General features: G+C 62.2%; 1 protein-coding gene across 4 annotated transcripts; it reads right to left on the bottom strand.

Annotated features, from left to right (window-relative positions):
- Positions 1-935: 935 nt before the first annotated feature.
- On the bottom strand, positions 936-21,069 carry WNT9A (Wnt family member 9A). 4 transcript variants are annotated; one of them, XM_059176115.1, is made up of 5 exons: positions 20,855-20,980; positions 8,881-9,101; positions 4,565-4,821; positions 3,296-3,558; positions 936-1,893 (listed from the first exon to the last, which is right to left on the bottom strand). In XM_059176115.1, the coding sequence occupies exons 3-5, from the start codon at positions 4,704-4,706 to the stop codon at positions 1,411-1,413; spliced, it is 888 nt and encodes a 295-aa protein (XP_059032098.1). In that variant the 5' UTR covers positions 4,707-4,821; positions 8,881-9,101; positions 20,855-20,980; the 3' UTR covers positions 936-1,410. The 4 variants fall into 4 exon arrangements, with proteins under 4 accessions (XP_059032098.1, XP_059032099.1, XP_059032097.1 ...); XM_059176116.1 differs by having other exon boundaries at positions 8,936-9,101; XM_059176114.1 differs by lacking the exon at positions 8,881-9,101 and having other exon boundaries at positions 3,308-3,558; positions 20,855-21,069.
- Between the last annotated feature and the right edge of the window lie 1,432 nt (positions 21,070-22,501).

Genomic DNA, 22,501 nt, shown 5'->3' with positions numbered 1-22,501 from the left:
CAGAGACATGCAGGTGCCTTCATGCACATGTACACTTCACATGCACGTGCGCATTCATGCACATATATACACTCATGCCCACATGCACACACACTCAAACCAAACCAGATCAGTGTAGTCCATCTGTTTTCCTTCCCTGCAAAGACAATAGCATGGCCAAGGAGAACAGCCTGCGGCTTGCCAAGTCTTAGCCCCAGATTGTCACCATCCACTGCCTTCTCCTGCAGTAACACAAAGCAAGCTATGAAAGGACCCTCCCAGGGGCTATCCTTTCCCTCTGCCATGCCCACCCCTGAAGGGAGGGCAGGCCATCCTTGGCCACCCGTGGCCTCCAAACCTACATAGGAAGGCCTGGAGTGCAGGGCTGAATGCCCGAAGTCGCCCAGAGCAGGGTCCGCCCAACTCCCAGGACAGTCTCACCGCGGGCAGCAAGCCTGGCTACAGACATCCGGCTCCCAGAAGCCCTGAAGGCAGTGACCAGACACAACCTGCTTTACTACTTGAAAAACAACAACAGCAACATCCTTCTTGATTTAGTGGTTTCAAACAACAAAGCAGATCAGGCAAAGAGGTTAGCAGGAGACACCAGGGGAAGGGAGGAAAGGGGCCTTCCAGACCGGGCTCCGCCAGGAGTAGGGGGAGCCGCAGCCTGAGACAGGGTAGGGATGGACAAGTAATAATTATATATTAGTTAAATTAAAATAATTTAAAAGTCACCGCTATCACTCCCGAGAGAAGCGCTCCATGTCAGAGGGGACCGGAGGGAACCGCCCCACCCCCGTATACGTGGGTGGCTGGGCTGTCTCTCTCCTAGTGGTTTGACTCTCTAAGCCAGTGGTGGAGCAGGACAGCCCACAGGCAGCCGCACAGGGACCCTGTGTGGCCACAAAGGTGCACCTGCTGCTCCTTCGAGGGAGCCCAGAGCAGCGAGGGTCGTCGCTCTGCAGTAACTGGCCTCTTAGGGATGGACAGAGTTTGGAAAGCATTGTACAATGCTCTCAGGTCAGGGGGTGGGGGTGGACAAAGGGGATGCAGGGGCCAGACCAGGGCCACTCCCCACCTCTGGGACTCTGGAGGGGGGACAAAGGGCATAGACAGCCAAGTCAGCCAATGTCTGGGCTCCTGCCACCATGTGCCAAGTGCGCTGAGGGCCACAGCCCATGGGCTCTGCCCCTGCAGTTGCAGACCCCTCACCCGGTACGCACAACCTCCACCCTGCAGCAGCTGGGCCAGGCCAGACCGGGGGCTCAGCCCCTGCAGATGTAGACACCTCCGCGCTGCACGCACAGCCTCTACCCTACAGCAGCCGGGCTGGGTCTGACCGGGGGCTCAGCCCCTGCAAGTGCAGACACCCAATGCTGCACGCACAGCCTCTACCCTGCACCAGCCAGGCCGGGCCGGACTGGGAGCTCAGCCCTTGCAGGTGTAGACCTCCTCACGCTGTGTGCACTGCCTACACTCCACGTAGCAGCACCAGCGAACCTGGCACTGGCAGGGCCGGGTCACCACCCGACTCTGTGTGTTGTGGCCACGCCCACAGCAGATGCTCTCACAGTTCTTCTCCCGGTGGCACCTGCGACCGGCGGTCCCCGGAGAGAAACGGCTGGCCAGGCAGAAGCTGGGCGAGTCATCCAGGTGCACGAGCTCTGGTGTGCGGGGCAGTGGGTCGCCGCCACCTGTCCCTGCCGCCCGGCCCCGAGGCGGAGAGATGGCGCCGGCTTCGCCCGTGGCCTCGTTGGTGGTGCTGCCCACCTTGAGTGCCGTCTCGTACTTGTGTTTTAGGCGTTTGCCCACTTCGTGGAAGGGCGCCAGCTGCCGCCAGCATGTCCGCACGGTGCAGGAGCCCGATACTCCGTGGCACTTGCATGTGGTCTCCACCCCGGCCTTGATTACCTGGGGGTTGGGGAAGGGAGCTGGGCATGAGGGCCACACTGTGAAGCCGGGAACAGCCCATGCAGATGACCGGCTCTCCTAGACCCAACCCCACCTGGGGGATCACCAGGCTACCCAGCTCATGTGTCTGTCTGTCCCCCTCTCCTCCAAGCCACAGGTGGCCCAGGGCAGAAGTCCTCCATCCTGTACTGTGACCTCCAGAGTGGAGGCCTCCTGTGCAGACAGTCCCTCCCTGCATCCAGGGCTGCCCTCTGCAGGGGCTGAGCACGCCACCCCTGTCGCCCTGCTAGCAACACCGCCCCAGAACTTCCCAGTCTGGTGTCAGCAGCCTGCTTCCTGCAGAAGGGAGGACACATGAGTTAGCTTGTCCACCTGGTAGAACTGGCCACTAGATCCTCTGGGCTGGCCCAGAGAGGAGGAGCAGCACCCCTACCTCCACATGTGCACGCGCACATGCGCGCACACATACACACACGCATGCACAGCTGCCTGGAGGGGCCTCCTGCCTGACCACCCACACGCATGCACGGCTGCCTGGAGGGGCCTCCTGCCTGACCACCCTCTCTGGCAGCAGAGAGGGGAGGCCCTCCCCAGTGGGGCCTATCCTGAGACAGGCCAGAGCTCCCACGCTACCCCCAGGGAGGGCCGGCGGCGGGCTTGAGGGGGATTAGGAACGTAGCTGCCCTCTGGCCAGGCAATACAAGAGTCACATTTAATGACACTTTGCTGAGAAACCCGGACAAATTTAATTAAAACGCTGCTTACCCAGGCCCCGCAGAGCTAATGGAGCACTTTCCATATCCTGACTTTTCATTAATAGTTTACAAAGGAGAGAACTCCAAAGAAAAGAAGTAGCCTTGCCTTGGGGATTTAATCTGCTCCCACCCCTCTCCAGAGGGCAGAAGGAGGAACAAGGGCTCCGAAGAAAAAGGGGGAAATTGATTCTTTAATGAGCGCAGGACTCAGACCTCTGGTTTCTCAATAAAGAGAGGCTCAGACCCGGGCTGGCTCTAATTACCTACCCCCTCCCAGGCTAGGGCTTCACATCCCAGGGGCTGCCTGGTGCCTCAAGGCCGGGCTGTACGGGGACTACGGGGATGGGCATTCTGTCCCCAGGCCTCCTCTGCTTCTGTGGGCCCCTAGGGGCTGAGGGGCTATAGGGAGGGCAGAGGATCGAGGGGAGCCAGGCACCCCCAGACCCAGCCTGCTGGCTGGCCCCTGGCTGCCCGCAGCCCCCAGAAGGGCCCAACCCCCATCCCACGAAAGAACGCAGCTGCAGCTAGTCATCCCTGTAAGACCAGGAGCCTCCTGGGCAGGAACACTTGGAGAGCCCCCGAGGCAGAGGCCACAGTCCCGCGCCCCACATCCCCCTCCATGCCCCTCCGCGCCCCACCCCTCTTGCCTTCACACCCACGAGGTTGTTGTGGAAGTCCACACGGGCTCTCAGATCTTTGCTCGACCGCCGGCCCAGGAACTCCTTGACGAACTTGCTGCTGTACTTGAGGTTGTCCCCACAGCCCCCCCACTGCCAGGCCTCACGGTTCTCTAGGTCTGGGGCCTCGTCACAGGTGCAGCGCTCCATGCGGCCGGCACTGCATGCCTTCGCCAGGGCATGTGTCAGGCCCGCCGAGGAGATGGCGTACAGGAAGGCGGTCTCCTTGAAACCTGGGAGGTGGGTGGGGACGCAGGGACCTTAGGGCCTGTGAGGCCATGGAAGCACCCCCACCTGACCCAGGTGTGGCCAAACCGCGGCAGGTCAGCTGGAGCCCTGAACCCTGAGCACAAGCAGCATGCAGGAAAGGGTCCCCGCCGGCGTTCAGCTTGGCTGGGGGCGCACCTGCCCGGACTGCCTTGCGCACCTGCAAGGAGGAAGCACTCCGTGTGCCGGGCCCGGAGCGGGGTGCAGGAGAGAGGGCTCAAAGCACACAGACATCTAGGCCCTACTCAGGGACCGGCGACCTCATCTTTCTGGGTCTCCCACCCACCAGACTGGCTGCGGGCCTTGGAGAGCCCCATCCTGCCTGCCCTGGGCCTCAGGTCCCCAGTTTTTAAATGAGGCTGTTGAGAAGCTCTAATCAGAATCCCAAGGACCCAGGAGAAAGAAGGCTCCATCCTCAGGGCAGCAGCTAGACCTCTGCCCCTCCTGCCCAGCCGCAGGGCGTCAGTCACCACCAAGTGGCAAGAGCCATCAAAGCTGCCAAAGCTGCGCAAAGGTTTCCTGCTGCCAGCAACTGGTCCCCGAGGAGGAGCTTGGCTGGAGGCGGGGTAGGAACTGGGCAGGGTAGGGTTAGGGGGTGGCCAGGAGGGAGGGGCAGGCCAGGTGAAGAAGACTAGAGGGGGGCGGTTTGGGGAAGGGGCAGGGCCAGGAGGGAGGGGCGGGGCAGGAGACAGACTAGGCACATCTGGAAGCAGGGAGGAGCAGGACAGAGGAGCCGGACGGGGAGGAGCAGGGCAGGAAGAGGTCCTAGCGGCAGGTACATGGGGTCAGGAGGAGGGAGGGATGGGTCAGGATGGAAGGGAGAATCAAGTGGAGGAGCAGCCACGAGGGAGCGGGGCAGGAGGACAGTCAAGCCCTGCCATGTCTTCACCGCACCCCCAGGTCCCCTGGGGCCAGCCAGAGGCACAGAGGCTCCAGGGACATCCTGTTATGGAGCGCCTTTCGCGCACTCACCCCGCTTGAGCAGGCTGGCCCGGTAGCGGCCCTCCAACGTGCAGTTCCAGCGCTCGAACCGGAACTGGTACTGGCACTCCAGCGCACTCATGCTGACCGCCTCCACCAGCGTCTCGGCCACGCCTGGGTCTCTGCGGCACATGCGCCTCTGCTTGCGCTCCAGCTTCAGTCGGTCACACGCCTTGTAGTGTGCCTGGGCGGCAGCCTCAGGCTCCAGGGTCAGTGGGAGAATGGTCAGGGGCTCGCTGCCTGTCAGCCTGGGCACAGAGAAGCTAGGTTGAGGGCCGCCACGTGCACACACACACACACACACACACACATACACACGATGTGCTCCAAGGGCCAGGAGGGGTGCAGCAGCCCAGGCCACAAGGGAACCACATCCAGCACACCCACCTGCTCTTCTGCTTGCTTACCCAATTGGACTGTGCACGCTCCAGGACCCCCACCCTCTGCTGACCCCAGATGGGAAGGCCCAGACCCATCACAGCCCTGAAGCCTCTTGGAGAGGGTCTCTGGCAGCCTGTTAAAATGCCCCTGCAGGTCCCAGTGGGGCTTTCTGGAACTCCTGGGCCACTGGGCACCTCCCAGAGGAAACCAGGCCATCTCCTGGTTCTCCTGCAGCTCCACCTCTCTCCTGTGAGCCAGTCACATGCTCTCAGGCTCCTCCAAGCCCTGTTTCTTGTGTTTCATCCAGGGATGGACTGGTCCTGACCTCCCGTCAGTGCTCTGACCCACAGATCTCAGTGGTCCCCCACAGGTGGCACCACATCTGGCTCTAGGCACACCCCTGCCCAGCCCCAGCCAGACCCTTAACCCTCAGGAAGGATGGGTGCCCAGCTAAACCCTCCCCCAACATGAGCATCACAGGAAGCAAGCCTCCCCATCCCAGCCAGTCAACCCGGAGCAGCCAGGGGTGCCAGGCATTCCCTGATACTTAACCCCACACCGTGCCCCATCCCTCCTCTTGCTGCACCTCTAAAACCCCTCAGGGGCATGGTTGCCACTGGGCAGGCTCCCACAGGCTTTCTACAGCTCCCTCTAACCCCAGCCTGCAGCAGACCAGGGCCTGTGGCACACCACAGCAACAACCCTGCAGGCAAGGCTCCCTGAGGACTCCCTGGGCTCCTGGCTTCCAAAGCTCTTCCATTCTGGGCTAGGCCTGGGGTTCGGAGTCAGGAGCAGGGAGGCAGGTGGGAGAGACACACACACCGTGAAGGGTAAAGCCACAAAGGCAGGTCTGAGAGCAGTGATGGACAGAGAGGGAAAGACCGATGTCTCCCACCCTCTTCACACTCAGATGCAATGTGCACCCTGAGAAGACCCACCCCAGGCTTTGGCCCTGCTACCCAGGGGTGCTCTGAGCCAATGTGGCACCAGTGAGGGGTTGAGCAGAGAGCTGCAGGGGAGCGGGGCTCCAGCTAGCCCTGGAGACTAGAGTGCTGGTGAGAAGAACCCAAGACGGGTTCCTACAGACCTTGCAGAACACATGGCTCGGAGGTCCAGCTGCTGCACCATGACCAGCATGGGTGTGGGCTGAAGGAGAAGCTCCAAAAGTCCCCAAGGCACAGGCAGGCCTCATGTGGGCAGCAAGGCCTTCGGGAAGAAGGTGTCTCTGAGCTCAGAGCTAGGACACTGGGCTGGAAAGCAGCTGGTAAGGGAGGAGGCAGTGACCTGCACCCCCAGTTCCTATCCCAGGTTTTGGGCTTCATGCCCAAGGGCACAGGGATGCAAGAGGGGTCCACATCAGGCAGCGTGGTAAGGCTTCAGGCCCGCTGGAGCTCAGACAGCCACAAGGACAGGGACAGCTGCCGAGCTGGGCTAGAAGCAGGCAGGGGCTTGAGGACCCGCAACAGAGGCTGGAAGAGCCGCTCTCCCTACACAAAGGCAGCTAACATGGGCGAGACTCGTCCCCAGACAGGAATGTCAACAGCTGTGCCCAGACTGCTGCCGCTGCGCATCGGCAGTGCCCTAGCCTACAAGCTGCCCGTCCCCCAGACTAACTCTCCGAGGTTAGCCCAGCCCCAGGCTGGGAGCAAGACAGTCCTGCAAGGCCCCCCGGGGGCACCTGGGGCTGTGCTGGTTAAGGCAGGGTGGGTGTGGACAAGTGGAGGGGGTGACCCTGTGCCCCAACTGCACCCAACTGCATGGCCCGTGTCCATACCCCATGCCCAGGGACAGCCTGAGTCCACACCGCAAACCTGGGGATAGCCCACGTCCACACCGCATGCCCAGGGACAGCCGGCATCCACACTGAGGCCGGCCTCTGCCCCAGGCCCCCCTCACTGCTGCGGTGTGCTCCACCGAGGGTAGCCCCGAGCTACAGTGGCAGAGGACAGAGCCACATGGAGGTGGTGGTTGTAAGCAGGCAGACGGTACACAGGGTACGGGGAATGGGGTGGCACCCAGGACCAAAACCCAAACAGGGACAGAAGCCTACAGGAGTGTGGGGGAAGGAAAGAGGCTCACAGAGCGCTCAGAGCAGGGCATGCTCTGTGAGGGAGGCTCCGGCAGTACACCTGATCTTCTCAAAGGGCAGGAGATTAAAGGAAATGCTGCAACTGGGATCCCAGACCTGGAGCCAACTTCCTTCCTGTGTGCGAGTGTGCATTTCCAAGGGGGGGTGCACCTGCCCATGGGGTACACACAGTGGCTTCCCGGAAGGGATTGCGAGCCTCCCCCCAACTCAGAAACACAACATCAAGCCAGGTGGGATTTTTCCCTCCTCATAGGAGTACAGATTGGGACTGCTATGCACACGGGAAAAGATATTCCCCCACGGCCAAAATTCTGGACTAAACGTCTCCAAAGCTCGCCTACCGATGCTCTTTCTGGAATTACATGCTACAGACAGATCTCTGTAACCCACAGAAACCGAGGTCGCTTCCACAGTGCCCACCACTGGCCATTACATGAGATCCCCAGAGGCGGGAGCCTGGGGCCTGGCGGAACAGATGGGCTCTCTGTTCCGTGGAGTCCTTGTAGGGGCCAGAAAGTCCCAGCCAGCTGCCCCGGGGGCTTGTGGGCACGGGTCAGCCCTGGACCCAGGAAGCCTGGGACAGAAGAAGTACCCTCCTGTTCCCAAGGCCTGTGAGCTTGTCACAGGTATGTGGGACCATGTGGCCTGTTCCAAACAGCAGCGCTTTGCATACAGCCCCTCGGCCCCACATGTCAGACTGTGGGGGTCATCGTCTGACTGTGGGCCCACATCTGGAGGCTGCACCTTCCAGCCCAGAGAACGCCCCTGCCCAGCTGCCCACCCCACACCAGCACACCTGACTCCATCCAAATCCCCGCCCCTGGCTGTCTGGCCCAGGGTGGGAAGACAGGCACACAGGCAGCATGCAGAGGAGCAGAGCCTGGGTAGGCCGCCCACAGACAACAGCCCCTCGGTGGGCGGGCAGCAGGACCCCCCATCCCTGCCCCGTCCAGCTGCCCTCGGCCAGTGCGGGGCCATTCCCAGGATGGCATCCCAAGCAGGTCTAAGAGGCAGCCCAGAGGCTTGGGACAGGTATTATCAAAAGACCGGGTGTTACACGTCACTCATGAATGGCTGAACGCTGCATCAAGGACTAATGATGTACTCCAGGGACTAGCGGGACAGAATGATAAAAAAGAGAAAAGATTAATAAATTTGGCTATATCAGAAGTAAAGAAAAACCAAAGACAGAGTGATGGAGGGGGAGCCGGCAACAGGGCTGGTAACGCAGCCCTCCCTCCAGCACCTGCGAACCTTCCTACGAGCTCCGAGGACAGTACTCTGATTCCTGCAGTGGCTGCACAGCACAAACCTATCTGGACAGCATGGGGTTCCCCTCACAGCGTGTCCCCATAAACACAAGTTCCGTCCTGGACAACTCCCTTCTGCACGTGCCCCTTCTTCCACTGCACTTGGAAACCCGCGTCTGCTGAAGTGAAACAGCTGCCTTCTCCTCAACGACAGTATACCTGCACTCCGTCCACGGGAGTCAGCATCCGCATTCCGGGTGGGGCAGCACCCAGGGGGCCCTGGCTCCACACTGCCCCGCAATGTCACCGCAGCCTCACAGCAGCTACTCTAGGCTTTGCCCTGGGCCGGTGGTTCACAACCTGCTGTGTGACTGGGGCCTGTCCTGAGGGCACAAGCTGGCTCTGCACTGGCTTACAGGTCCTGGCGCCCACCAAGGCCCACACTGGCCGGGTGTCCCGGAGCCCGCCCAAGGTTCATGCTCCCTAGAGGTCAAGGCTCATACCCGCCACGGGTTTTCTGCAGAGCTAGAGTGAGTCTATGGCAGTCCCTCCTACCACTCTCCGGGTTCTTTGGGCAGATTCCGCACCTGTGGTCCACCCCATGTTGGTCAGTGCCAGATTCCAGGAGAGATGATGTGTTACCCCCAGAAGTGAGACCAGTCAGAGGCAGCTGGCCTTCGCACACGCGCTACGCCCGTGCCGTGATCACCGCTGACGGTCTTCAGATGCGCTGTGACCCGCCGTGTGGTCTTCTGAGACACAGAGCTGCTTTCATCCTCCTCTGTCCCAGGCCGTCCTGCTTGCCTTCCTGCCACAGTGAGGGCCTTGTGAGCCACAATGGAGTGTTCAACAGCCGCCCAGGGCCCAGTGCCCTGTCCCTGGCCCTGCAGCGCCATCCAGTGAGCTTCTGGGCAGGCAGGCGCCATGTGGGACAGAAACATGGGCGCCGGTCCTGGGAGCAGGGACCCTGCCCCCTCCCTCACCCCCACTGCCCAAACTCACATCTCTGCCTCCCAGACCCAGTCCAAGGGAGACAGGGACACCCTGCAGGTGGGCGAAGCACCAGAGGCCAGAGACAGGGAATGTGCCCTATTGTCATAGGACAGACCCACTCCCATCCCGCCTGAAGGATCACGTGGCATCACGTGGCTTCAAATGAGCATGGCAGCGGGCATCCCTGTCTGACTTCTGGTCTTAAAAGGGAAGCTCTGGTCCACTCAACAACAAGCCTGAGGTTGGCTGGCTGTCTTCTGGGCCCCACAGCAGGTTAAAGGAGCCACCTCTGCTTTCTGTTCCCTATGAGCTTTCCAAAACATACAAGCCAATGTCGAAGGTCATTAGATGGGGTCCTTGCCTCTACTGGCATGGGATTTTTCTACTTTAATCTGCTAAAACAAGGAATTCCACTCCCTTGCCTTCCCGAGGCTGGACACTCACGTGCCTCAGCCGGGAGGGGCTTGGCCTTCCTCTGTGCAGCTAGCCATAACCCTAAGATGTCGTGTCTAGGCCTTCCGCATCTGTGTTTGCAATTTTCTCTTCCATGCTCATCCTGCCAGGGGTCAGTGCCTCAGAGAGAATTAGTTTGTTAAACCGCCTAGAAGACTGGTCAGATTAGAATCACATCTTCTTAACTTCTTGGTAGAACTCGGCATGAAGCCTGACCTTTTCTGGAAAAGATCTCCCTTCTGATCCGATTACTCTTCTTTCTTTTCTTTTTCCTTCTTTTTTCCAAGCAGCTTTATTGAGATATAATTCCCACACCGTAAAATCACCCATTGAAGGTCTACAGTTCAGGGGTTTGCCGTATATTCTCAGATATGTACAAACATGGCCATGGCCAATTTTAGGGCATTTCATGGTCTCAAATTGACATGCACCCCTTTAGCTCCTGGTCCCAGCCCCTGGCCAGCACTAATCCACTTTGTCTCTGAGGTCTGCCTGCCCTGCACATTCTGCACCCAGGGAACCAGGCGGAGTGTGGTCTTCTGTGACAGCACCCTCACGCCAAGAACACCCTGTTTTCGGAGAGCACCTGTCTGCTGAATGTGGGTGCCTCATTCCTTTGCGCATCAGATGCTACCCCAGTGCGTGGGCACACTGTGTGACGCTCAGCCATGCTCCAGACCTGCCCTGAAGTCATCCACACACCTCTGTGCAGGCGTGTCTGCAGCTCCCATGGGTGATCGCCCCATCCAGCTCATCAGGTCTGCCCATGCGGGCACCCCTTCATCTCTAACGCAAGGGGGTTGTTTCCTCACTTCTGCGTCCTTCCTTCTGCTTTCTCTGGGTTTAGATCCCTGCTCTTTGCCTCAATCTGTGACCTACAGTTGCTGAGGACTTCCAGGCTCCTCTACACTTCTCAAATATGCATTTCCTCAAATTCCTCAAATATACTCCTACGGCACTTGCCTCAAAATCAGATCACCATGTGGAGCCCAGGTCACAGCCCAGGGTTCACCGTGCAGAGTCCAGGTCAGAGCTTAGGTCACCGTGCAGACCCGGGGTCAGAGCCCAGGGGTTACCATGCAGAGCCCAGGTCACAGCCTGGGGGTCATCATGCAGAACCCGGGTCACAGCTCGGGTCACCATGCAGACCCAAGGTAAGAGCCCAGGTCACAGCCTAGTAGTCACCATGCAGAGCATGGGTCACAGCTCAGGTTGCCATGCAGACCTCAGGTCACCATGCAGAGCTCAGGTCACAGCCCAGGGGTCACCATACAGAGCCCGGGTCACAGCTCAGGTCACTGTGCAGAGTCTAGGTCACAGCACGGGCCACCATGCCAAGCTCAGGTCATTGTGCAGACCCTGGGGCACAGCACAGGGGTCACCAGGCAGAGGCCAGGTCATGGCTCAGGTTACCATGCAGACCCTGGGTCACGGGTCAGGGGTCACTGTGCATTGTGTTGGTCACAGTCAGAGGTCATTGTGCAGAGCCCAGATCACAGCTCAGGTCACTATGCAGAGTCCTGGTCATGGGTCAGGTCACCGTGCAGACCCCAGGTCATGGTGAGGTCGCCATGCAGACCCTGGGACACGGCTCAGGGGTCACTGTGCAGTGTTGGTCACAGTCAGAGGTCATCGTGCAGAGCCCAGGCCATGGCTCAGGTCACCGTGCAGGTCACAGTCAGGTCATCTTGCAGAGCCCAAGTCACAGCTCAGGTCACTGTGCAGAGCCCGGGTCATGGCTCAGGTCACCGTGCAGGTCACAGTCAGGTCATCTTGCAGAGCCCAAGTCACAGCTCAGGTCACTGTGCAGAGCCCGGGTCATGGCTCAGGTCACTGTGCAGACCCCAGGTCAGGGTCAGGTTGCCGTGCAGAGCCCGGGTCATGGTCAGGTCACCGTGTAGAGCCCAGGTCACAGACCAGGTCGTCGCGCAGAGCCTGGGTCACAGTCAAGTCACGGTGCAGAGCCCAGGTCATGGTCAGTTCACTGTGGAGACCCCGGTCACAGTCAGGTCACGTGCAGAGCCCAGGTCACAGACCAGGTGGCCATGCAGGGCCTGGATCATGGTGCATCTTTCTGCATCTTTTCTCTAGCTTTGCTCTCTGCCTTACAGTCCACTGAGTTGGTGTATTATGTCTCCATTTTCCTGCATTCTCTATGCTGATGTCTTGTCTGTGTCTCCTGGACCCAGTGATCAGACCTACGACCCCACTGCAACCCAGATGCATGCAGCCACACAGCTGGGGTGTGTCCTCCACTGTCTGCTGGGCCTGCCCGCTTTGTTTCTGTTCCTCCTGTCCTGCCTCATGTTGGGTTGTTTCTTGCTATCCCCTCTCTGCCCCGCAGTCTGAAGTTGCATGTTTCCGCATCCTCCATGGCTGCCTCACAGGACCGCGTCTGGGAGGCATCCCCTGCAGGTCCCCAGCCAGCCACTCTGTAGTCCGTGGCCAGACTGCCCGTCCTGAGAGGTCATCTGTGTGTGTTTGCCCAGCCTCTGCTCTTACAGTGCTTCATTTCAGGCATCTCACCGGTCTGGTTCTGGATGTTCTGGTATGATTTCTGTGTTTTCTGCTCAGGGCTCCTCAGGGCCTCCCGAATCCCGTAGGTGCCACCGATCAATTCTGAGAATTGCAGAAAATGCTCAGCTTGGCCATTGTCAGATGGGAGCCCTGTCCATGCGTCCCCAAATCCGGCCTCTAGCCTCTGTGGAGGCGGGCAGGCACCCCACGGGCCACACTCAGGGTAACCCTCTGCTGCCCCACCTTCCAACCTCGCTCGTGCTCTTCAGCTATTTCTAATCTGCTTTCAAATGGACCGACAAGTCACTCATTGCCCGGAGTTCCACTCAGTTTATCCAAACCTGCTGGGTCAGTTTTGCGGTCTCTTACTCCTTGCAGAAATTGCAGGCTTATCTTAACTCCAGAAAGAACAGCACAGCAAGAACCTGCATTAGGCCTGTGACACTCAGCTCACAGGTGTGCGGCTGTTCCTGATGAGGCCCACAGGGGCATCTCCATGCATGCCCATCCACCCACAACCCCTGAATTAGGCTGGTCACTGAATGCAAGAGGCAGAAGAGAAGGCCCCCAAATTCATACCCTCTGGGAGTATGGAATGCACCCTGTTTGTGGGTGTCATTAAGGTAAGGATCCTGGGCACAGCTGCCCCAGACTAGGTTCTGTGACCTGCCCATAGCACCTCTGAGGAGACCCCACCCCGGTCTCCCCAGGAGTGAAAAGAACCCAGGCAGGAGAGGCACAGCCATGTCGAGGAGCCTGTGTCCCTCCGTGGGCCAGGCCAGAGACCGCCATGCGTGGCGGCCTGGGGATGGAGATGTCCTTGTCCTCAGGCCCACATGGCCCAGGCCCCAGAGCTCTTGCTCCTTCCCACTTTGCAGCAGGGACAGATTCCAGCAGCACTTCCTCCTGCCAACAGACCCAGCCACCCCAAGGGCCATCCTGCCCACAAAGCCAGCTCCCTGGGCTGGGCGGAGGGAGTAGAGGCCGGAGTTCCAGAAGCCACAGCACCCTGCCAAGGAAACCTCAGCCCCACCAGACAGCATTTAATTTCTGTGTGAATCTAATTCAAAACAAATTCCAGTGCAGAGAAACTGGTTGTGAGATTAACCCTCCATCGCCTGAGTGCTGGCCGATCTCACCAAGCATGCAAGACGCGGGGCTGCGGACACCACCAGAGGCTGGGCCCTCCCTGTGGGCTCCACAGTCAGCGGGGGCCCAGACACGCCAAGGAGGAAGCAGGAGCCACGGGCCATGGCGAGCAAGGTGGGAGGGCGGCCCAGTGGCAACGACAGGCCAAGCAACCCTGTGTCTGCGACAGCTGTCACCTCCGTCAGCTGGGAGAGCCCGGGCCCAGACATTCCTGGGTACCCCCTCCTTGCTCCCTCATGGACGGGCTGTGTCCATGCGGCTATAGCAAACCTGCAGATTGAGTGTTTCTGGGGAGCTCCTGGCTCAGGCTGGGCCAGCTTGGGGGTCAGCCGGCGGACACAGGACTCAGCCACACCCAGCAAAATCCAATGCACAAGGCCTGATGTCTGCGAGTCCAACCCCAGGCCCCTGTTTGTGGGTGTCATTAAGGTAAGGATCCTGGGCACAACCCCCAGACCCCAGGTCCAGCAAACCCCTGGGACCCCAGACCCAGCAAACCTCCTGGGATCCCAGGCCCTGGAAGCTGCTGGCCAATAGGCCTCTTTCTGGAGCAGGGAGTGGAATGCCGTGGGTACTCAGGGGGGCTGAATGGGACCCCAGATTCACGGACAGTGAGGGGAGAAGACGGGGAGCTGTGGCCTCACAAAGGAACAGGAGCAGTGGACTGCATGGCCCCAGGCCTCACCGACAGCACAGGTCCCCGCGAGTTGTCACGGGGAGGGACAGGCAAGACGTGGGGCAGGCGGAAACTGGAGAAGCCGCCAGGAGCGTCACCCCATGACCACCTCCCGCACACCCAGCTTGGACAGGGATGCCAGGACAGACACTGGGACAGCCCAGACGGACATCCCGCCCCAGGGTGGCCTGGGGCGGCTGCAGCAACTCTGTCCAGGAGGAAGCTGGCTCTGACGTGCTCTGATCTGGGAGCCCCCGACGGCCTCTCATCCTGGGCCAGACCACTTCCCTGGCTGCGTCTACCTCAGGTATCGCTAAGAAAAACAAACGCAGCTTGAGGCTTGCCGTTTTCCATTCCCTCGTCCGGCTGCTGGTCCCGAGGAGCCGGGCCTGCCAGCTGGGCGGCCGGGTTTCCTCCTGCGGCCAGGGGCGCCAGGCCAGCCAGGAACCTCGCTGGGAGGGGCAGGGGAGGACGGTGGGCCGGGCCCATGGGTCACGGAGCTGGGCGGTCAGCACGCCACCCAGGTTGGCGCTGCCGTCCCGGGGAGGCCCCTGCCCAGCCCACCTGCCCCCTGCCCAGCCTGCAATGTTCTTTCCTGGGGGGCCCCTGCCGAGCCCACCTGGCCCCCCACCCAGCCCACCCTGGGGAGGCCCCTGCAGGAAGACACTGCTGTTCGCACCCAGCCGGGGCCACAGGCCCCCACCTCCTGCACCCATACCAGGGGTGCCCCAAGCCCTCCACCCATATCCCTGCCCTGGGAGCTCCACAGGGGTCCTCTACCCCTCAGCACATGCCCTCAAAACCCGTCTGACAGGCCAGACAGCAGGATGGGGGGTGCAGCTGAGCAAGTAAGGGCCTGGGGTGGGGAGGGGGCTAGCCAGCCTGGTGAAGGAGCCAGCAGACCCCACACAGGGCTCCCGAGTCCAGAGTGAGGGAGCAGAGGAACAACAGGATCCCCCATGGGCCTTAGGCACACCAACCCAGGGCAGCTTGGACGAGAGCTCTGGTCTCACTAGAGGTAGACGGCAGGTAGGCCACGGCTGGCTTTCTGGAGGAGGGGACAGCTGGGACCAACCCTCGACCAGGGGGGAGGCTGACAGCCCACCAGAGGCATGCGGCAACAATGGGTCCAGCCTTGCCCATGTACCAGACAACCAGGCCTCCCAGAAACCCAGCCGTCCTGCTGAGCCAGGCAGGGCCCTACAAGGGCACCCGCGCTGCCCACTGGGACAATGCACAAAGGGAGCCCATGCCCTCCAGGATTAAGTGGGCCTGGTGCTGGCCCTGCTGACAGGTGTCATGTTTCTGCGGCCAGGAAAATCAAACCAGACCCCTTATCGGCTCATCTCAGTCCCACGGGAGGAATCGCGTGCGTGCATTCTTTTCCAGGAGAAAAGTTACCCACACACTTCTCCTTTTGTCCTCTACATGGGGGGGGGGGGGGCTGGGGGTAGTCAGCAAGCGGTGCCCTGGGCCAGGGCCACCCTGGGAGCCCAGACAGGGTCCTAACAGTGCTCTGGGCTCTGGAGTTGGGTCCCCACCACAGTGGCAAGGACGGGGGCGAGATTAGGCCAGCTGTCCCCCTGTCCAGACAGCTGCCGGCTGTGGTAGGACATCTGCTCCCACAGCTGAGGGGGGCCAGGTGGCCGTGGCTTCCTCCTCACCTCAGGCTCTCCATGAAGCCTCGGGAGGCCTCCAGCCCAGGGGCCTGGTCTAGACTGCAGCCAAGCACCTGCCCCTACTTGCTTCTGTGCTGGGGCGGGTGGGGGGGGGGACAGGGAGGAGGGACAGACTCTACCAAGCAGAGAGACGGGGCACATCTCCATCCTTGCCTACCTGCTCCCTCCACCTGCCTCCCCATGTCTGTCAGGGCCTGGGGTCCAGGGCTCTCCATGCTCTCCCTCCTCACCTCACATCCCCCCTTGCACCACTCCAAGGGCTCCCCACAGGGCCACTCTCCGCTGGCCACCCAGCTGCCCTGGATACTGCAGAGAAGTAGAAGGCCCTTGCCTGAACCTGCACTTCCCCTCAGCTCCTGGTGCAGGGCCACACTCCCCCAGACCCCCAGGAGCTCTCCACAGCGTCCCCAGCAAATGCTGGCCTGAGGCGTCACAGGGCTGCTCCCAGCAGCATGTGTGTGCTGAGGACAGCATCTGCCCAGACTGCTAAGGCTCCCACAGCTCACAGTTCCACCACCCACCAGGGGGTCCCCGGGGACACCTTCCCCTCTGCTGGTGCCTCCCTAGCCCCACCACAAGAGGCTGACCTCCCTCACTGGGGAGCCTGATCCCCCAGCCCCCCACAGGCCAACCATGCCCAGGCTGCCTCCTCCAGCCCTGGAGCCCCTCCTGCCTTCCCCTCCAGGGACCAGCAGGCTCCCCTCCTCTCTGGGCCACACAGGACGTGCAGCCAGGTCCCAGGCTTATATAGCAGGCGCCCCACACCCTGGCGCTGACCCCACATGCACAGCCACCCCCATCAGACAGCAGTGCCTGAGGGCAGGGCCAGGGACGCCTCCTGTGCAAGTGCCTAGAGCCCCTGACCAGGCCTCCAGATTGGGCCCCAGCAAACAGACGGCCTCCTGCTCCACACAGTCATGCTGGAGCCCAAGTCAGAGGACGACGCACTAGGAAGGCTCACGAGTTGCCTGTGCACGCAGCTCTGGGAGACACACTGCCGGCTGGCAGCTCAGCCTGTCCGCTGTCTGATAATAGATCCACATAAATAAAGAGCTCTTACAAATCAGCACAAAGACCCACAACCCAGCCAAAAGCTGGGCCCAGAAATGGAGCAGAGATTTCTGCAGAGAAGAGCTACAGATGAACAGTATGTCGCCAGTCAGCAGGGAAAGGCAAACCCATCAGGGAAGGGCACAGTGAGATGCCACCCCATGCCTGCAGAACGGCTAGAATAAAAAGCAAAACCAAACCCAAAGCCAGAGACAACGAGAGCTGGTGGCTTTGTAGAGAAACTGGACCGCTGCTGCAGGGCTGGTGGGCATACATGACGGCAGCCAAATCGTGTCCTGGGTTCTTGGAAACAGAGACAGTCACCACGGGGCCCAGAATTCCACCTCTCGGGATCACCACACAGGAAAGCGTGTCCACCAATGCTCATGGCAGCATAACAAGGGCCTAATGGTGGAATCCAGCCAGGCATCCGTCAACAGAGGCCCGAAAAAAAGAGATGGTTCTGCGCCCACACAGTCGGACATCCACCCAGGCACAAAGGGAAAGGCACACAGGCGCTCGCTACGACTTGGATGGGTGCTGGCTGACATGAGCCAGCCATGAAGGCCACAGGCTGTAGAACTCCGCTTATGCACCATGTCCAGAACAGGCAAACCCACAGAGACAGAAAGTGGCTTCGCGGTTGCCGGGGGCAGGGTGGGGGCAGGATGTGAGGTTTCTGGGGTGATGGAACACTCTGGAATGAGATAGTGATGCTGGCCACACCCCTTGCAGAAGGACCAGAAACCACAGAACTGCATTCCCTAACAGGGTGCACTGACGGGATAGGAGTTCTGTTTCAATCACAGACAGAACGGGGGCATGGAGCACCAGAGCTGCCTTTCAGACTGGTTCCGAGTGCCCCCCCAACCCTGCGCACTGATGTCTGGCCTGGCTGGGGGGGGGGGGGGTTCCCTCCGTGGCCGTGCCCGCTGCAGCCTCCTCCAGACAGACCTCTTCCCCAAGCCAGCCCACAAAGTTTCCCATAGAAGGTGGGGTGCTGGGACCAATCCCAAGAAAGGGTCTCAGGGCTCATCATAGCCTTTCCTAGTTCTTGGGCGGTGACCGATGTTGGAAGACTGAGGCCTCCGCCCCCCATCCCCACCCACCGCCGGCAGTCCCTGGAGGCAAGTGTATTGGCTTGGGTGCCTCTGCTGGGGCTGGCTTGGCACACGTGGGATCTCTAAGCAAAGGGCCCTGTGGGACCCACTCTGCTGGACCCAGTCCCTGGCTCCATGCTTGGGGGAGTTGCAGGGCGCCTCCCCCTGGGTTCAGGGACCCCCTTCCTGAGCAGACATTCAGCCTCCACAGACACCCCTCCCTCCCTTGGCTGATTTTGCTCCCCTCTAATACCAGAGGCAGGGCCGGGTACAGGCCAAGCTTTCAGCCCACCCAGGCCCACAGGGCATGGGGAGGTGGAGGCCTGAGTCTGTTTCCCAAACTCGCCAGACCTCGGGCCAGCCCCTTGCTGCGGGGAGCCAGGCAACCCCTCCTTCCACGAGGGCATCAGGCCAAGCTGTCTAGGCCCCTGGAGAACCAGATGGAAACGCCACCTGCTAATCACACCACCAAGAAGCAGGGCCAGGCCCTGGAGGAAGAGGGAAGAGCCCCTTCCCCGTGGCCAGGAAGCGGCCTGGAGGGTCTTGCCTAGTGGCCAGAGGCCGAGAGGGCAACAGGAGTAGGGCAGCTTGAGTTGCAGCCTCTTTGAGGGGGCAGGGAGGGCTCCCGCCGCCCACGTGACACCACCCCCGCCCCCCAGCCCAGGCCAGCCTCTCTCAGTTTCTGGGTTGTAACAGGAGCTGCTCGGCCTGCTGGGGAGCCTCCGTGCCAGGCAGAGCTTTCGGAGAGGGGGAAGGGAGAAAGAGGGCCTGACTCCCAGGTTCCAGCTCCTTCCTCCTGCTCCTTCTGCACTCCAGGTTGGGAGGGAAGCCCCCAGTCCCAGCCCTGCCCTGCCCGTCCCACCTTGGGCCATCTCCTTCCCCCAGCCCTCCAGCTCCTGCCACTTTGCTAGGCCAGGAGGAAGGGCCCCAGACCAGAAGGGCTGGACCTCCACACACAGACGGTTCCGAGCACATCTTGCCCCCTCCTCTATTTCTGGGTCTGGTTCCACCTTGGGGATCCCCTCCCAAGGCGTTTGCTGGGTAAGGACCCCTCCAGCACTGGGTTCCTGCCCTTCTCCACCCGGCCAGCTGGCACCAGGCCTGCCCCTGCTCCAGAACCTCTGTCCATCACACGGACCCCAGCTCCCCTGCCTGGTGCCGGCAGTGGACTGGTTCCTGGGGCAGCAGGTCTGCCTCCTGTGCTCTGCACAGGACAGCCTTTGGGGCCAAAGTGCTGGGCCAGAGAGCTGGCCAGAGGGGTCCCAGGGGCACCAAGCCCTCCCTGCATTCCCCTGCATGCCCACTAGTTGCAGGGCAGACCTCAACGACTTCTCCAGAGGGGCAAAGCCCCTCTGCTGCCCGAGGTGAGGGTGGGGGGTGGGGTGTTGGGAGCCAAGGAGCCAGGACCCACAACCCCTACCTCCCCTCTGTGGGCTGGCAGCAGGAAGACCCACAGAGCAGACAAGCCAGGGTGTGTCTGAGGCCTGGTGAGCAGACCCGAGGCTGGGCCGGCAGAGCAGGAAGGCACAGCTGGCTGACAGGCTGCCGTGACTCACCATGGACCTGCGGCCAGACGGCCACCCTCTGACCCTCCCTCTGCCCGCGAGGGCGAGGCGAAGCCTGCACAGATGGCGTGCAGAGGCGTGCCAGCCTCTGCACAGCCCAGGCCCCAGGCAGGGCTGGGCCCACAGCCGGAGCCAGGAGAGGGCAGCCGGGTGGGGTCTCCAGGGGAAGGAGACACGGAGCTGACCCTGGAAGACGACCCAGGAGAAAGGAACAGAAGGAGAAAGGGGGGGAAAGAAAAACACAAAGGGAAAGTTTCCCATGAAAATATTTTATTTTCTTTGAGAACAGGATACACCTGCAGGGCTCCTCGCCCAGTGGCCTCTCCCCGCCCTGGCGGTGGCATATTTCTGGACCGACGGGGCCCTCTGCCGGCCAGCCGCTGCGCGACGGCGCCGGGGCCACGGGCGAGGGAACAGGTGACGGGCAAAGGGCCGCGGCAGGGAGCGGCACCGGGAAGCCCAGGGCTGGGACCCGGGCTCGGGGCTGGGCCTCGGCTCCCGGGGCGACGCCAGGGCGGCGGGAGCGGAGGCTGAGGGGCCTAGAGGGCTGTCCGCGCCGGGCCAGCCCCGACTTCGGGGTGCCCATCTGCGTGACACAGTCAGAGAGGGTCCCCCAAGGGCTCTGGGCTGGACATCCCAAATCTAGGAGACAGGGACGAGGAAGGCCAGAAAAGAACGGCGGGAAGCGACGCGCCGAAACCACGCAAACTGCTACTACGGAGAGCGGAGAGCGCGCGGGGCAGCGACCCCTGAGACCGCGGGGGACCGCGTTCACAGCCCCCGCCGGGCCCTGCGCTCTAGGCCGGGTCCCACAGAAGCGCTCCCGCGGGCCGGGGCCAGAGCGGGCATAAGAAGCAAAGCGCAAGAAAAATAAATTCCTCCAGCTTGGTTCCCCCCCCCCCCTTTGGGGCTCAGTGCAAGGAACATCTGGATTTTGTACGTATTTTTTTGTTGTTGTTAAATTAACTTCTCGAGGAGAGAAAGGAGGGGTAAGCTGCAAGGGTGGGTAGGGGCGGGGGGAGGCTTCAGCCGTTCCCCCAGAACTCGGCGGCCTAACAGAGCTCCCGGACCAGACTTGGTCCCCGAGCTCCAGGGAGCTCCGCTCACGGGCGCGTCACGGCGAAGACGACTCCGGGGTCACGGAGGACCACGACCCTGTGCCAGCCCGTCAGGGCCTCCGGCCCCTCTCCCCACGCAGCGCCGCGAGGACACTGACCCGTGGACGGAGCGCCGCGCATGCCGCCAACAGCGCCCGGCACCCCGCGGCCCGCGCACCTGGGCCGGCACCCCGCGGCCCGCGCACCTGGGCCGCCCACCCCGCGTCCCATCTCCGAGCCGCCCGCCCGCCAGCCCGCCCGCCGGGCCGCCGAGGCACCTACCCGAAGTAGGCGGCCGAGGGGCGCAGCGCGGCGAGCAGCAGCGTCAGCGCGAAGGCCGCGGCCAGCCAGCGCGCCAGCAGGGGCCCATCCAGCATCTTGCCGCGCCTCGGCGGCTGACCATCGCGCTCCCGGCCCCGCGCAGGGTGCCCCGCAGCCGCCGCCCTCTTATAGCGCCCGGAGCCCCGGGCCGGGGGCGGGGCGCCGGCCAGCTGGGCCCGGCCCGCCCGCGCCCAAGGAGGGGTCACGCCGACGCCAGGGGCGGGCCGAAACCCGAGCCGAGCGCACCGCCCCGCTGCGCCGCCGCCCGGCCCTTCGGGTGTCGGGGCGCGCCGCGCGCCTGGAGGCGGGGAGCGTGGGGGGCGGGAGGAGTGGGGAGTGGTGGAGTAGGGGCGGGGCTGGGGCGGAGCGCTGACTCCGAGCCGGGGCGGCCGGGTTAGGAGGGGCGGGGGGCGGCCACGGGGGCGGGGCTAGAGGTGGTCTAGGGGCGCGGGGAGGGCTGGGGCGGGGCCGGGGCGGAGCGTTGGCTCCCAGCTGCTCGCCGGGTTGGGGGGACCCGGGGCGGCTGCGGGGGCGGAGCCAGGGGCCCGGGGCGGGGCCGGGGCGGAGCTCCAGGCCCGGACCAGCGGTGGTGAGCCCTGGAGGACCCAGGGTCAGCCCTCAGCGGAAGCGAGCTGGCGCGCTCCCCTGGGACTTGCCGTGGACAGGGAGACCCTGCAACAGGTGATACCCGCGCTCTTAGCGAAGCCAGATCGCTCGGGAAGCCGGCCGCAGGGCCACTTCTTCCCGGGACTGAGGCGACCTGGCCAGCGGAGGGCAAAGGCTGATTCGCTTGACCTTTTGGAACCTCTGTCTCTCCCCATCCTTATTACATCGAGGGAGGTGAGACAGAGGCTGAGGTCACTGCCAGCGCCGACGCTCGAGCGACCCCCGTTCTCAGGGCCTCTGCACAGGGGCGGCTGGGAGAAGTGGGCTCGGAGGACCAAAGGGGCCTGGCGTGGCCAGAGGCGGGAGGAGCAGCCGGGGACGCGTAGGAGAGAAGGCACGGAATCCGCTGCTGAAACAAGACGATGTCAGAGAACCCAAAATCGAATGAAACAGACACACGATTGGGTTCGAGGAGAACCAGCTAAAAGGCCCCTGGGTCAGCTCCAGGGCGCAGGCTGCGGTGTAGGGTCCCACGAAGGGCCAGCCTCCAGGTAACATCGAAGACCCCTCGGACTAGCCAGGCCTTGAGCCTCAAGGGAGACCCCAGCTCCCCACCAGCTTGTCTGAACCCAGAGGAGCCCTGGATCTGGGGTACAAGTGGCCCTAGATCTGGGGGTCTGAGCACCTCCAAAGGCGGACTGGTGGGCTCTGAGAATTTAGCACTCAGTGACCTGTCTTGGAACGGTGCTAGAAGATGCACCTCACGGTGGCTCCTGGGAGTAGGACGGCTCCGGGGCGCCTACGTCTCTGGGAAGGCTGCCCAGGTGAGCACTCCCCGGTCTTGCTGCGGGAGTTCCTGGCGCAGGAGTGAGTGAGGGGTGGGTGGGGAGCAGATGGGGCGGGACAAATCATGTCCTCTCAGGGACTCTCTCTGAGAGCCATCTCGCACCAAGGAGCTGTGGCCTTTTCTAAGCTGTGATGCCATGTCGTGGAAGGACCCAC

This window comes from Mustela lutreola, chromosome 5 (genome assembly GCF_030435805.1).
Source record: "Mustela lutreola isolate mMusLut2 chromosome 5, mMusLut2.pri, whole genome shotgun sequence".
NCBI classification, from domain to species: Eukaryota; Metazoa; Chordata; class Mammalia; order Carnivora; family Mustelidae; genus Mustela; species Mustela lutreola.
Note: the sequence above shows the minus strand (reverse complement) of the source record. Positions and strands in the feature narration are given on the sequence as shown.